Source organism: Podarcis liolepis (assembly GCF_965112155.1).
Source record: "Podarcis liolepis genome assembly, chromosome: 1".
Classification (NCBI taxonomy): Eukaryota; Metazoa; Chordata; class Lepidosauria; order Squamata; family Lacertidae; genus Podarcis; species Podarcis liolepis.
Genome location: NC_139554.1, coordinates 86,708,069 through 86,720,518, shown reverse-complemented (window position 1 = coordinate 86,720,518; position 12,450 = coordinate 86,708,069). Strand labels below are relative to the sequence as shown.

The 12,450-nt window shown below is 43.6% G+C and overlaps 1 protein-coding gene across 44 annotated transcripts in view; it reads right to left on the bottom strand.

Annotated features, from left to right (window-relative positions):
* Positions 1 to 12,450, bottom strand: part of TNS1 (tensin 1) — a 331,981-nt gene that overhangs the window by 161,657 nt on the left and 157,874 nt on the right. For 6 of the 44 annotated variants that reach the window (XM_083487999.1, XM_083488009.1, XM_083488010.1 and 3 more), the window contains exon 1: positions 2,131 to 2,613. The exons of 25 other annotated variants lie outside the window; for them this stretch is intronic. In XM_083487999.1, coding sequence (XP_083344125.1) covers positions 2,131 to 2,157 — 27 coding nt within the window. In that variant the 5' untranslated portion in view covers positions 2,158 to 2,613. Of the gene's footprint in view, positions 1 to 1,632; positions 1,693 to 2,130; positions 2,685 to 12,450 lie in introns of those variants that run through there. 13 more of the 44 variants (XM_083488000.1, XM_083488013.1, XM_083488007.1 and 10 more) reach the window with 7 other exon arrangements.

Here is a 12,450-nt window from a genome sequence, read left to right as displayed (position 1 = left end):
GTTTCTGTTTAATTGACATTAATGCAACATAAACCACACAGATCAGAACTTAAAAGCCCATCTATCTCAGAAGGATTTTAGTGTGCTTACCCTTTTCTGAAATGTGCCCATTGTTTGACTGTTGTTGAACTTTTTTCCATATAATGTTTGGTGCTCTTGTGTTTATCATTGTGCCTGGGCTCAGAGGTTGTAGTCACTGATGTTGATTTAGTGGATAAACATTGAACATCTCACCACATACCTGCATACCAGCCTGTATTAGTGAGTCCTTCTGCCTGAGAAAAATGACCCCTTGGCTAACCTCTGTTGGGTGAGGGATTCCTCCCCCTGCAACCTAGAATGCTCTCCAATATGCCCAAGATTCATGTCACAACATGCAGTTACTCCTAAGCTTTTCTTTCTCTAACATGTATTATGCACAGACTGCCTGGAGCTTGTTGATTTCTGTAGCCTCCGGCCGGTCATGAAAAGCTTCCGACAGCGGCCTTTGTTTTGCTTTTTTTGTAGGATGACGCATCCATTTCCAGGCTTGCAAAGGCTGTTTCCTTTTTCAAAGAACAGATCGCGGACCAAGCCTAAATCCATCTGTGCTGAAAGCTCTGCTCAGAGTGTGAAATCAAGCCAGACATACCATCGCGTTAGCCTAGCTTTCTCTTGGACTGTCAAGCCTCTCTTGATAAGTCTCCTAAGAAAAATCAGAGCATCTGGGGTACAGCACAGATACTTGCCATGCTGAGGAGATGGAGAAGAATTCTGGATTTCTGCAACTTGGGTTCTTGAATTTCATGCCACCAAGTTGTGCTGGCGTTCATTAACCAGAAGAACAATTACTGCAGGACCTGACATCGAAGGCAGAAAGAGACGGTGCCAGCCATGGACACCCCAGTCTGGAAAACGGTCAGAATTATCCCATCTCTTTCCTAACAAAACCCTCACAGAGTGTAGACATTGGTGTTAAAGGCTGGAGTTACTGCTCTCTGGATAGAAGGTAGATTGGGAGAGCTTTACAAAAAGATTGCAAGTATGCATTGGATAGTGGATCTCTGCAGCCTAGTTAATGAAGAGCTTCAGTTAAGACTTAAAGCAAGGAACACAAAGCAGAGCTGAAATTATGAGCAAGTTTGAATCCATGTGCTTTGAGGAATTATTCAGTAAAAATCTGGACCTGCCGCTGACTCTGACTTTCAGCTGTGACAACTTTAGCTCCTTACAATTGCTACTAAAATCAAAGCTAATGTTACCTGCAGTTCATGTGACACACTGATTCTACCACTAAAGTGCTTACTAAATATATGAACATGATACAAAAAAAAATTCCACAATCGCGCATAATGAACAATCAATGACAAGGATCACTTCTGCTCTGATGGTAAAATTAATCAGACTTGGCAAGTGATGTGTGTACGTGTCTCTATGCTGGGGATTTAGGAAAGTGGGCAAATCTGAATTTTGCTTTACACATCTCCTTCCGATATAAAAGAACGTCACCCTTTTGAAATCTAACTTTAGCACTTTCTTCTGATTGCTGCCTGCAAATGCCTTACACGCTCCTTCCAATTATTTGCACCATAATCCTTACCAAACTGATGAGCCAACAGGTGGAGGGGGCAGAGTTTATGTGCCGGCACCCACCTTCTCCTCCTCACTTTCACAGTGCTGAATCCAAAACTGCCCCATCAAACTTGCCTGCTACAGTATATTCCTTTATGCCAGCTAACAGTGGTGCTAGCAGGGTTATGGGTGCTGAATGACAGACCATCTCCTTTACATACCAAAGGAAAGATACGCCTGTCCCAATAAAAAGGAGAGAACACAGAAGCACACTGAACTGAAAATAGATTACTATGGGAACAGAAGAACGGTACAGAACATAATCCTTCAACAGCATATTCCTAACTTTCTTCAGATGTTTAATGCTTTCCCCAAATGCCCAGCTGGTTTTTTTAGCTGTCACCATTTTGCAACTCATTTTATAATCCCTGTATACTTCTAGCCCCTAGAATTTTTGTGATTAAACTAAATACACTTCTTCACTCACTTTCAAGCAGTTCTTCTGATTTCCCACTGACACTTCTCCCAACTTCCCTATTAAATCAGGGGAGGGGGAGAAAAAAGACAGATAAATAGTACCTGGTTCATTACGCTTCCAAAATCCATCTCGCTGCGCTGTTCTATCTCAAATTGCACCTCCAAGATGGTTACTACATCCAAGGGACAGGAAACTCTTGGCCTCACCTTAGTGAGCTTCTCCTTCTGCCATAGTGAAGCAAGAAGCAGCAATTGTTTGTGCAAAAGTTAGCCAGTGCAGATGCTGTTAGTCAAAGCTGGCAGAGAGGAGGAAGAAGTTACACAGTATTCTGTTGAAGATGGAGAGGAGCCAAGGTCTTGATTTCAGACATCGGTGAAAGGGGAGGCAGACCTGCTTGTCTGGGGCTTTCTGGGGTGGTGAGCTTGGGAGAGCAGGGTGTGCAGTGTGATTAAGCAGAGAGGAAAAAGCTTTCAGACTCAAAAGGGATTTTCCTTCCCAATCTCCACCTTATTAGCACAGCCTCTCTCCCCCCCACCCCACCCGTCAATGCATCACTGTCCAAGTACAACATCACACACGCCCAAAAACAACACCACTAGCTGTGCGGGGCTCTTTTTCCCTCCTTCGGCTTTAAAGGGCATGGCATTCGTAAGCTAGCCCATATGAAGAATCAGAGTGGGAGTCCAAGGGGCGGGGAGAGAATGGATTGTTTCTTGGAGGGAAGGGTGAAATAAAACATTGCAAATTCCTTATGCAAACGGGCTGCCCGTCTGAGTCTTATCAGCCTGTCCAGACACAGAGCTGGAAAATGGGGCATGTCTGCCATGCCATTCTTAATGGAGAGCAGAGGTGTCCTGGGGCCTTTCTCAGGAAAGCTATACCTCATGCTCCATCTTCAAAAATGACCCCTCCACAGAACTCATGCTGGCCTGGCTCACAAGTGCAGGTCACTAAGGTGGGCATGAGGGGGCAGAGTTCTGAGGTGAGAGAATCGATTGCACTGCTTTCAGTGTTTGGCTTGCTCCCTTTGGGAGTGGTAGGGCAGAAGGTAGGGAGACCAACAGTAGGTGGCGCCACAACCAATTCATTCTAGTTTTGACCCCATCCTCCCACCTTCCAAGTTCTACAAGGACAACCATGAGGCTAAGGAGGAAGGAGCTGACAGCCAGTGCCATGATCTGGACTGGTTGTAGGTAAGAAATCAGGCAGGTGGCAGGAGGGCAGACTGAGGTTGGTGAGGCAGTGCTCCATTGTCCCTAGTGGGTCAGCCTCCACTGACCACTTTAGACTGCAAGTGGGAGGATCACATTTGTTGATGCCCACCTGTGCTTAAAGATTTCTTGCAAGAAGAAAACCAACAATGCAGGAATTGGGTTGAGCTATAAGTTTTCCCCTACAGGGATTTTAATATGGGGAAACATTTTTAAATAAAGGACTCCCTGACTTACACTCTGGGGTGGCACTACTATTCAGGATCCGGCCGCTTCAGGCTGCTGCATTTGTAGGCAACCCAAAGACACCCCATATAAATAGTCCAGACAGCCCAACATCTTTGCAAGTGTGATCTGTTCTCAGATAACATAGGAACAGAGTCAGACCGCTAGTCCATCCAGCTCAATATTGTCTACATTGGCTGGAAGTAGCTCTCCAGAGTTTCAAACAAGGAATTTTCCCAAGCCAGAGGTTGAACCTGGAACCTTCTGCATGCAAAGCGGATTCTCTCCCACTGAGCTCTGGCCCTTCCCCCAGACAAATCAATTTCTATAGAATGCTAGAGAGCAGTCACTTCCTAAAGTTCTGAAGTCCCACAGAATGCAATTGCTCTTACACACACGGAATACTGTGTCATAAATTGTGTTCAGCATAGAGCCCTGCTTCCATTAATCCTTTTACAACCAGCACAAGGAGTCTCAAGGAATGTTTAGACAAGACACTCACGATTTCCCAGTTTTGTTTACCTAGCTGTCCATGTCAGATCATACACAGAAGATGAGGGACAGGCCATGATGCGCCCCGCCTTAACTCGTAATTACTGGGTAAGGTTTTGGCTATTCCCTGACAATGCGGAGAACAGCAATTGAGAATGTGCGCAGAGTAAGGCCAAGTCTAAGGCTGTAGTCCTATACTCACTTACTATCATTGAATCCAATGGAACTTTTCTGAATAGCTATGCATAGAATTGTGCTGTAAGGCTGAAAAAGAGGAATACAAAAACTGCATTTCTCTGACTCAAGGACATAAACTTATATGTTACATGCAAACTTCACCAGCCCTTTTTTTGATTCCAGATTTATTTATTTCTATCTATTTATATTTCCATCTTTCTTCCAAGGAGCTTGAGGAAGCAAACAAAATTATCCCCTTCTCATTTCATCCTCACAACAGCCCTGTGAGGTTGGTCAGGCTGAGAGACAGTGGCTGGCCCAGGGTCACCCTTTGAGCTTCATGCTGAATGGGGATTTGAACCCTGGTCTCCCAAGCTGCTTCTCCACCCACCCTCAATATTCTAGCAGTTGCAGGGGGGGGAGGACTTGTGGCCCTCCACCTCCCATCAGCCCAGCCATGGTCAATGGTTAGAGATTATGGGCGTTACAGTCCAGTAACACCTAGAGGACCACACACAACCTTGGCTGACAAGGGTACACACCTATATTTGTAACCCTGTGGAATGGAAGGGAATCAGCTGGAGAGGGGTGTTTTTGGACAGGAAAATGCCCAACAGGGAGATGAAAGATGTGCTCAGAATAGGCAGACTTGTGCACAAAGGCTGCATTTTACTTCTGATTCTGTGGGAGTATCAAGACCAACGACGTTTGTAAGAGAAATTTCTGGACCAGGCTCCACAGTGCCTATTAAGCAAGTATGAAATACCCACAGCCCTGCCCTTCTATTAGCCCATCCTTTCTCTCCTGATTACCCCCCCCCCTTGCAGAATCCCACAAGAGACACAGAGGAACTGACATTTTACATTCACTTACTCATGGCAGATGCTAGCATTCACCAGGTACAATTGCAACATCAACAAAATCCAGGCAGCGGGAAGGTTCCACTGAGCTCCTTTTAAACTGCCCAAACATTTGGGCAGCTGGACAGTTCCTTTAAGGGCAGTTCTTTGGAAGACAGCACAGGAACTGGTCCCTCCCTTACTTCTGGGATTAATTCTTCTCTCAGCCTTTTTAAAAATTTCCATCAGCTCAAGGGGAGTCGCATTGCATGCATTATGACCCCCCCCCCATTCACACACCTCCCTGGCCAGAAGCCTATACCTCCCAAAACACAGTCAGCCCTTGATGAGTCAAGCTTTCCGGGTGCCTCCCCCTCTTCCCATCCCTACGCTGCAACTTTATTGCACATCTGGATCCAGTTGTGGCTTGCACATTAGGGGCATTTGTCTCGGAGATGGCTGCTTCTAAAAAGCTGGAGCCGCCAAATGTCTCAAACAAAAGAAGAAAGAGAAGGGAACGTTTTAAAACCAAGTTAAGTCTGAAGGGATTTGCTGCCGTTCCCGGACTCGACCGTGTGAGCTTGCCGAAGATGGAAGCTTGGAAGGGGAGCCTGAACAATGCTGTGACCCTGCAGAGTGCCTGGCCACCACTGAATACTTTAGAGAATGAGAGGTGACATACCAGGATAAGCTCTTGGGGATGGAGAAAGCCAGAAAGTCTCAAGCGGTGTCCTTCCAAGACACTAATTGCCAAATGAATGGATATACACAGGTCCTTCCCTTGTCGCCTGCTCTTCCACAGTTCTCCCTGCCTGTGCTCAGGCTGCTTCAGCTGTGCCCACCCCTTCCCTGCTTTTGCACAGAAGTGTGGCTGAACTGAAAGATGGTGCCTGTACTCTTCATGAATTGATTTCTTCAGTATGCAAAGTGTCCACCTGACTGCTGGCAATGGGAACCTTCTATATTATTTATACGATGTATGGACTGATGTTTGAAATCTTCCACTGTAGAGAGCAGTGCATTTCCTTTTTGGAAGACCTGGTGGATGGGTACTACACTTCCCCTCACATCATTGGCCAGAGAAGGCCATTGAATAGTGACTAACCTATCCAGCTGCAATCAACCAGCACCTCGATGTATCTCCTCATTGTGCTACCTCTCTTGGACCACAAAAGCAGGGATGGGTAGAGTTTCAAAGCAGGGCACAGTACACAGTTTCCAAAAAAAGGACTGTGGTTCCTCCAGACTGTCACTATTATGCAGGAGGGATCCAAGCACATATTAGAACCGTAGGTTTCTGCAGTTAAACTGGATTAAAGGGCTTTGTTGCCCCAGCCCAACGAATCCACTTTTAAAAAAGAATCAGATTTTTTTGCCATTTACAAAGTTATGCGGAAATGCATCGAAAAGTCTGGGGTGTCTGAATAACAGGAAGACATATAAACACCCCACTAGCAAATCAGAATGAATGCTCAATAAAGATTGGATATAATCTAACATCCAGACAGGCATTGTGCAAGCAAATTAGGTGCTCAATAAACAGGTCATCTGGAAAGGCGATGCTCAATGCTTGATGAGTCAATCTTTGACCTGGTTTTTTTCCTCTCCTCCCCCCTCCTTAGTGCCTCACCCTCCTGTGGGCATCTGAGCAGACATCCTCATATCTTCTGGAGCTCTTTCCTTCCCCTTGCTCACACACAGTGCTATTTTTCTTGAAAAAGAGGTGCTGAAAGTCAACATGAGCGCCTCCCTTGTTCTCTTATACTGGCAATGGAACCCACCTGATTGGTGCCAGAACTGAGCTCTGGCAAGTTCCAGCTGGGGGGAAAAGCCCTGCTCACACAGCTGATAATATCCAAGATATTGTTGTTGTTTCTTCTTGTTGTTCTGTTAATGAACTTATTAGATCACCATTTATTTATTTTATTCCTCAATATTCTCCTTCGCATTCCTCCTCTGTCTCATGTTGTCATTTGACCATCGGTCATGTGATCCCAAGAACTTCTGTTTATCTCTATCGGCTTTCATCTGCTTCCTTCGCACACTCTGCAACATCATCACTTACCTCTGTACTTCCTTTCTCGCTTGTCTGTTTTGCTCTGTTGTGTTGATCATGCTTTCTTTTTCTTCTGTCATCCTGTTTACTCCAAATGTTTGTTATCTCTACCCTTCATTCTGCTGAAGGTCTATGGTGTAAAGATCATTCTTCTCCTGAATACTTTCATTGCAGTTTTATGTTTTCTTCAGCTCTGTCCTCGGCTAAGCAATTAAAATTTTCTTCTCATATACATTTCTCATCCCCTACTCTTTCCTTTTTGTAAACTTTACTTCTTCAACCTGCCCCCCATGCTCTTCTTTCTTTTGTCCACTAGCTTTTAGTGAATTTTCTTTGGACAAGACTTTTTTCTATTTGCCCTTCATTCTGAACATCTTCTGCATTGCTTTTTTCTGCCATTTCTTCCATATCATTAAGATGCTGATTCCTTTGCTTCTTTTTCTCTAACTTATCTGATTTGTTTCCATTTAAATCCATGCTAATACTAATCCTCTTGACCAAGTTCCCATGTAAAATTCTATTACCCTTTTGAACTTTCCTTCTAGGTTCTATTCTACATTTGCCATGTTTCTGTCTTCCGATTCTTCCTTTAATTCTGCCCTTGTGGGCCTTTTTATTTTATTTTTAAAGTCTTTTCTTCCTTTGTTCTTATCTTATCTTATTGATAATCTTATTCTGTGGTTTACTTAGGAATAGACATGCCTAGGGTTGTTTTGCTACTTTCCTCTCTTTCGCTTTCTCTTATAGATCCTTTTCAATCTGGTTTTGCTCTTTTCTGACGCATATTGCCAATTGCGTATCTCCTTTCAGCAAAATCTAAGAGTTAATATTCTGCACATCTAGTGCTGGGCTCATCTCCAATACAGTCTCTGATTCAGACAACCATTCATTTCTCCTTTCTATCTTACATTTTTCAGGCATTGTTTTCTCATGATTTTAATAACAACTTTCTCATCGCTCTTTTAAGGAGTTTTCCAATTGTTCGTTTTTTACAGTTTTCCCCCTTTACAGGAGTTCTTGAGAGATCAGTATTAGGCCCCCTTCTTTTTACATTATATATTCATTTTGTGTTCAACACCACCTTAAGAATGATGACCTACAACTTTTGTTACTTTAATTTTTCAACTCATCTCTTGCCCCAATCTTCTATTCTGGCCTACTCTGCCATCTCTCATAGAATGAATGCCCATTTTCTCCAACTTAATTGTGCTAAAACGGACCTTCTGGGTTTGGGTTTGATTTAATTTTCCAGTCTTGTACTTTTTTACATATTTGTCTTCTCCTCTTTTCTCTACATGTTTTTCCATAAATCCTTCATCTTACATGACCAAAGATGCTGCTCTCTGTCCACTGCTTGTATCTCCTTTCCCATACCATTGAGTTGCTATCCATCTGATACATGACTCCTCCCTCCATTTTTACATTTAAGAGGTTCATTTTGTTGGCTATTTGCAGTTTAGTAGCGCTGCAGAGAGCTTGCTGGGGAGACCAAGCATTAAAAAGGGACTCAAAAAGTACTTAAACAAGGTTTTAATAAGAAAAAGAAAAACTCCATTTACACTAAATACATCAACAACAAACCAGACCCAACCACCAACCCATCCCCCAGGGTAATGGGAGAGCTAAGTGCTGCTCCTTATATGTTGTTGTTGTTTAGTCATTTAGTCGTGTCCGACTCTTCGTGACCCCATGGACCAGAGCACGCCAGGCACTTCTGTCCTCCACTGGCTCCCACAGTTTGATCAAACTCATGCTGGTAGCTTCAAGAACACCATCCAACCATCTCATCCTCTGTCGTCCCCTTCTCCTTGTGCCCTCCATCTTTCCCAACATCAGTGTCTTTTCCGGGGAGTCTTCTCTTCTCATGAGGTGGCCAAAGTATTGGAGTGTCAGCTTCATGATCTGTCCTTCCAGTGAGCACTCAGGGCTGATTTCCTTCAGAATGGATACATTTGATCTTCTTGCAGTCCATGGGACTCTCAAGTGTCTCCTCCAGCACCATAATTCAAAAGCATCAATTCTTCGGCGATCAGCCTTCTTTATGGTCCAGCTCTCACTTCCATACATCACTACTGGGAAAACTGTAGCTTTTACTATACGGACCTTTGTTGGCAAGGTGATGTCTCTACTTTTTAAGATGCTGTCTAGGCTCCTTATATACTACACCCAATTGCTGACACAGCTTAATCAATACAACTCAGCAGCACCTGCTATGTTTCACAGCTGTAAAGCTGGGTCTCATTATTTTGCTCTGGCCCTTGCTCTGGCCCCTTAAAGACATACACATCAGGTGGAACAATGATGAACCTTTACATTTAAAGAAACAATTCAAGACATTTAGATATGTTCAGTTTACCAAAACTCCCAATAATTCACCTGAATTTTGCAAATACCCTGCCTTCCCACCTAACCTATTTTCCATGCATACCCGATACATCATTTGGAAATACATCTGTTCCCTAGATGTGTCTAGATGTGTCAAACAGTTTTCTGGATTGCAAAGAATGGTCAGATGCAGGGATGGCTGATTCCTCTTGCCTGGGTGGGACTGATTTTATTTTGCTCTAAGCAAAAGTAATATTTATATATTTAAAGCATTTGTACCTTGCCCCTCTTCAGCCATAAACACAAGCTGTGCCAGCAGGGATCAGAGAAAGCTTACAATGAGCTTCCAACAGCATTCAATATGGGTCAACGTTCCTCCCGCCATTTTTTTTACAACTGTGCAGCTCTTAAATTTAGGTTTCTCATTTGCTTCTTTGTCATTCGAGGTGTCTTCCTATCCAGAGCTACAACTGGCAGATAGTGAGATGTGCAGGTAACCAATGTGGTTCCCTCCGATCAGCTCTGACCAGCTATGATCGGCCCCATCCAACATGGCCCAATAGTCAGGGATGCTGGGAGTTGTAGTCCAACAACATCTGGAGGGAACCAGATTGGCCACTCCTGGTGTGACAGAAAAAACATAAACACTTTCCTCCAAGACTGGATTTTACTTTTTCCGTATCTGCCTATTCCAAGCTCTGATTTCTGACTAGATCAAGGTTCGTGAACCAACTGAGACCTTTCAGATGGTTCGCAATTCTCGTCTGTTTTGCAATAGCCCTGTGAAACTTACCAAGTTAAGGCTTCTACTTTAGATAGCCACAGACAGGCAGAGCCTGCTGACTCAGACTGCATCCCTCTGACTCATTCTGCCAGTTGGCAAAAGAGTTGAAAGAAAGTTTAGTGGAGCTGCTGCTGAAAGTACACAGCAAAGGAATGATACAATTTGCAACCACTGTAAATGTCAACCCAAAAGCCGTGCAAAGCCATACAAGGGTATTGCCAACTGAAATGAAAACGCAGCCATGTACTTCCATCTCAGAGTGGCTTTTTACAAGCACTCTTCATCCTACACATGAAAAGGATGGCAACACCAAAGGGCATTATGAACTTATCCCTTTTAAAAAAAATGTGGCACAGAATTTATTTATCCTGCAACAGAATGGTGTACATCTGAAGCATGTGGTAGAAGCTCATGTGCTCTTTATGGATTAAGTTCTCTACTACTTATTATACAGTGACTCTCTAATTATACTATGGAAATTGCAATAAAAGTTCATTTAAACAGAAACCAGTTGTACACAGCCATGCCACAATAAACCTAAAGTGGAAGTTGGTGCTCTGGGTCTGGATCACTGATCAGAGCAAGACTACCTTACTTTGAGATTGTATGCTAGATTTCTGACCAGCTCCAGAAGTAACAAATCTGGGAATTCTGTGGCAATCCTGTGTGAAGGCTGAACAACATAGGAAATGAAACAAAGTATACGGGTGTGGCCAGGGTCAATCATTCATTCCGTAATTACCTTCACACTATTGAAGGTATCTTATTAGAAAGGAAAAAAAGAAACACCCAAACACTTTCAACTTTAATATTTCATAGTTCAATGATATGTAACTACAAATATATAAGAACATCAGAAGAACCTGCTGGATTAGGCCAAAGGACCATCTAATCCATCACCCTGTTCTCAGTGGCTCACCAGATATTCGTGGGACACTGGCAAGCTGTATCTGAGCACAAGAGCACACTTCCCTCCTGTGGCTTCCAGAAATTTGTGTGACTACATATGTGTGTGCTGCTGCTGATGTTAGACTTCAGGATTTTATTGAAGGTTATGCTTCTGCACCCAAATACAGTGGTACCTCGGGTTACAGACACTTCAGGTTATAGACGCTTCAGGTTACAGACTCCACTAACCCAGAAATAGTACCTCGGGTTAAGAACTTTGCTTCAGGATGAGAACAGAAATTGTGCGGCGGCAGCAGGAGGCCCCATTAGCTAAAGTGGTGCTTCAGGTTAAGAACAGTTTCAGGTTAAGAACGGACCTCTGGAGCGAATTAAGTTCTTAACCCGAGGTACCACTGTAACTGCCTTAAATAAACGTAGGTATGCTAGATAAATCAATCAATTCCTGAACAGAGCAGCTGCTACAGCATATTGCTCATTACGCATTCCATCAGATCTAAGCTGAACCCTTACTATCCTGAAAATAATAGACAGCAGTAAGGCCAACTGGAATACAGGACCAGCAAGATAATGCACACCATGGATCAGCTGACAAAGACACTACATAATCCACCAGAGTCACTTGTCAAATTCAGCTTGAGATGACACTAATGATTAGAAACCCACTGTCATCCACCCCTCACCCCACCCCCAAACCCTTTCCTTACAATGAAAGCTATTCCCATTTGCTACATCCCACAATGCTTCCCAGTTTTAGACAGGTGCTGCTTCACTCTCTGGAGCTGCTGCCTGGAGAAGTCTTGCATGATGTTCTGAATTGTGCTAGCGTTGCTTCCATGTGCCTTGCCGCTGATGAAGTGAGCAAAAAGGAAGTGAGTGTCCAGGGACAGGCGCACACTCCATTTTTCCAAGCAGCGACAACATTCCTGAGATTCCAACAGCTTCTTTCCAGGCTCTGTCAACTGCATTTCATTGGGGAAACATTAAAAATTAATAGCTAAAAAAAAAAATAGAAGCACGCAGAAATCCTGGGAAATATTGAGTACAAAAGATTTGCACAGAAAAACGATGTGCTGCATTGCTTGATCCCCAAACAATACAAAGACAGCACAACAACAAAGCCCCAAATTCATGAACAAAAAAGGTAATTTTCAGGAACACTATCATTCCCACATCCCACAGCTGGGTTTTGTTAGCAATGTTTGATAGTAACTCTGTAGGGGATGATTTGTGCAGAGAAAATGCTCAAAGTGATGCAGCTAAGGGACGAGTTCAAGTAACATCTGCACTTCTCCATGAGCGGAGTTATGCTAAGTATGTATTTGCTTAATTTGCATTATACATGCAGGCTACAGAATCCCCCTTTTTCACTGCCCAGACATTTTAAACTTTTAGCACTGGCTACA